The 1034-nt window shown below is 56.9% G+C and overlaps 1 gene segment (V, D, J or C); it reads left to right on the forward strand.

Annotated features, from left to right (window-relative positions):
* The first annotated feature begins 304 nt into the window (after positions 1–304).
* On the forward strand, positions 305–845 carry LOC129402599 (T cell receptor beta variable 9-like). The segment is given in 2 exon segments: positions 305–353; positions 484–845. Coding segments are annotated over 2 exon segments (411 nt in total).
* Positions 846–1034: the final 189 nt, after the last annotated feature.

A 1034-nucleotide genomic window follows, 5' to 3' on the forward strand; every position in this document is an offset into this window, starting at 1 on the left:
TAATTTGGAATGAGGGCTACAAGCAGGGGGAAACAAGCCACCTAAGGTCACATGGGGCCAGCTCCTATCCACCCAGTTTTTAAGGTATTTGAACGTAGGGTATATCAGGGGAGAGATAGCACAGAGTAGCCAACCTGGGGTGAAGCCTAACTAGGCTGTAGATTGTAGGGTACTTTAGGCCAGCACAGTTTCCAGAGAGGCTCATGACACAGTGACGTCACAGCAGAGGAGGCTCCTATCAGCACCAGGAGGACAGAGCTTGGAGCCTGCCCTGCCCTAGGGCTGTCTGGGCCCTGAGGCTGCCATGGGCTCCAGGCTCCTCTGCTGGGTGGCCCTTGGTCTCCTGGGAGCTGGTGAGTCCTGGGCACAGGGTGGGCCTGGGCTGTGCTTTGCCAGGCCTGGCAACCCCCTGCCCACCCTGAGGGCTGCAGCAGGAGGCGCCCCTGGGTCTGCCCTCAGCCCTTTCTCTCTGCTCCCCAACAGGCCCTGCGGATGCTGAGGTCACTCAGAGCCCCAGACACCTGGTCACAGCAAGGGGTCAGCCAGTGACCCTGAGATGCAACTATGAATCTGGGCACTGGTATGTGTACTGGTACCAACAGGCCCTGGGAAAGGGTCCCGACTTCCTTGTTTCTTATTACAATGGGCAAGAGAATGAGAAAGGCAGCATCCCTGCGCGCTTCTCAGTGCAACAGTTCAAGGACAGCTCCAGCTCTGAGCTGCGCGTGAGCTCCGTGCAAGGGGCCGACTCTGCCCTGTACCTCTGTGCCAGCAGCCTCACAGCCCTGCCTGCTCAGCTGCCTCCTGCACAAAAACAGCCCTGGCCAGCCCAGGAAGTGGCATGAGGGAGGGAGGCTGCCAGCCAGTCACTCTCAGCCTATACAGAGGAAAGTCTCTCTGTTATTGTACGGGAACCATAATCACGTAGGAAACTTGTTTTACCTGTTGACAGGCTTGAGGAGGAGTAATATTAGCAAAGTCAAATCCTAGACTAGAGGAGAAGGCCTCAATCACATTGTTTCCCTCCAAACCTG

Source organism: Sorex araneus, chromosome 1, assembly GCF_027595985.1.
Source record: "Sorex araneus isolate mSorAra2 chromosome 1, mSorAra2.pri, whole genome shotgun sequence".
Taxonomy (NCBI): Eukaryota; Metazoa; Chordata; class Mammalia; order Eulipotyphla; family Soricidae; genus Sorex; species Sorex araneus.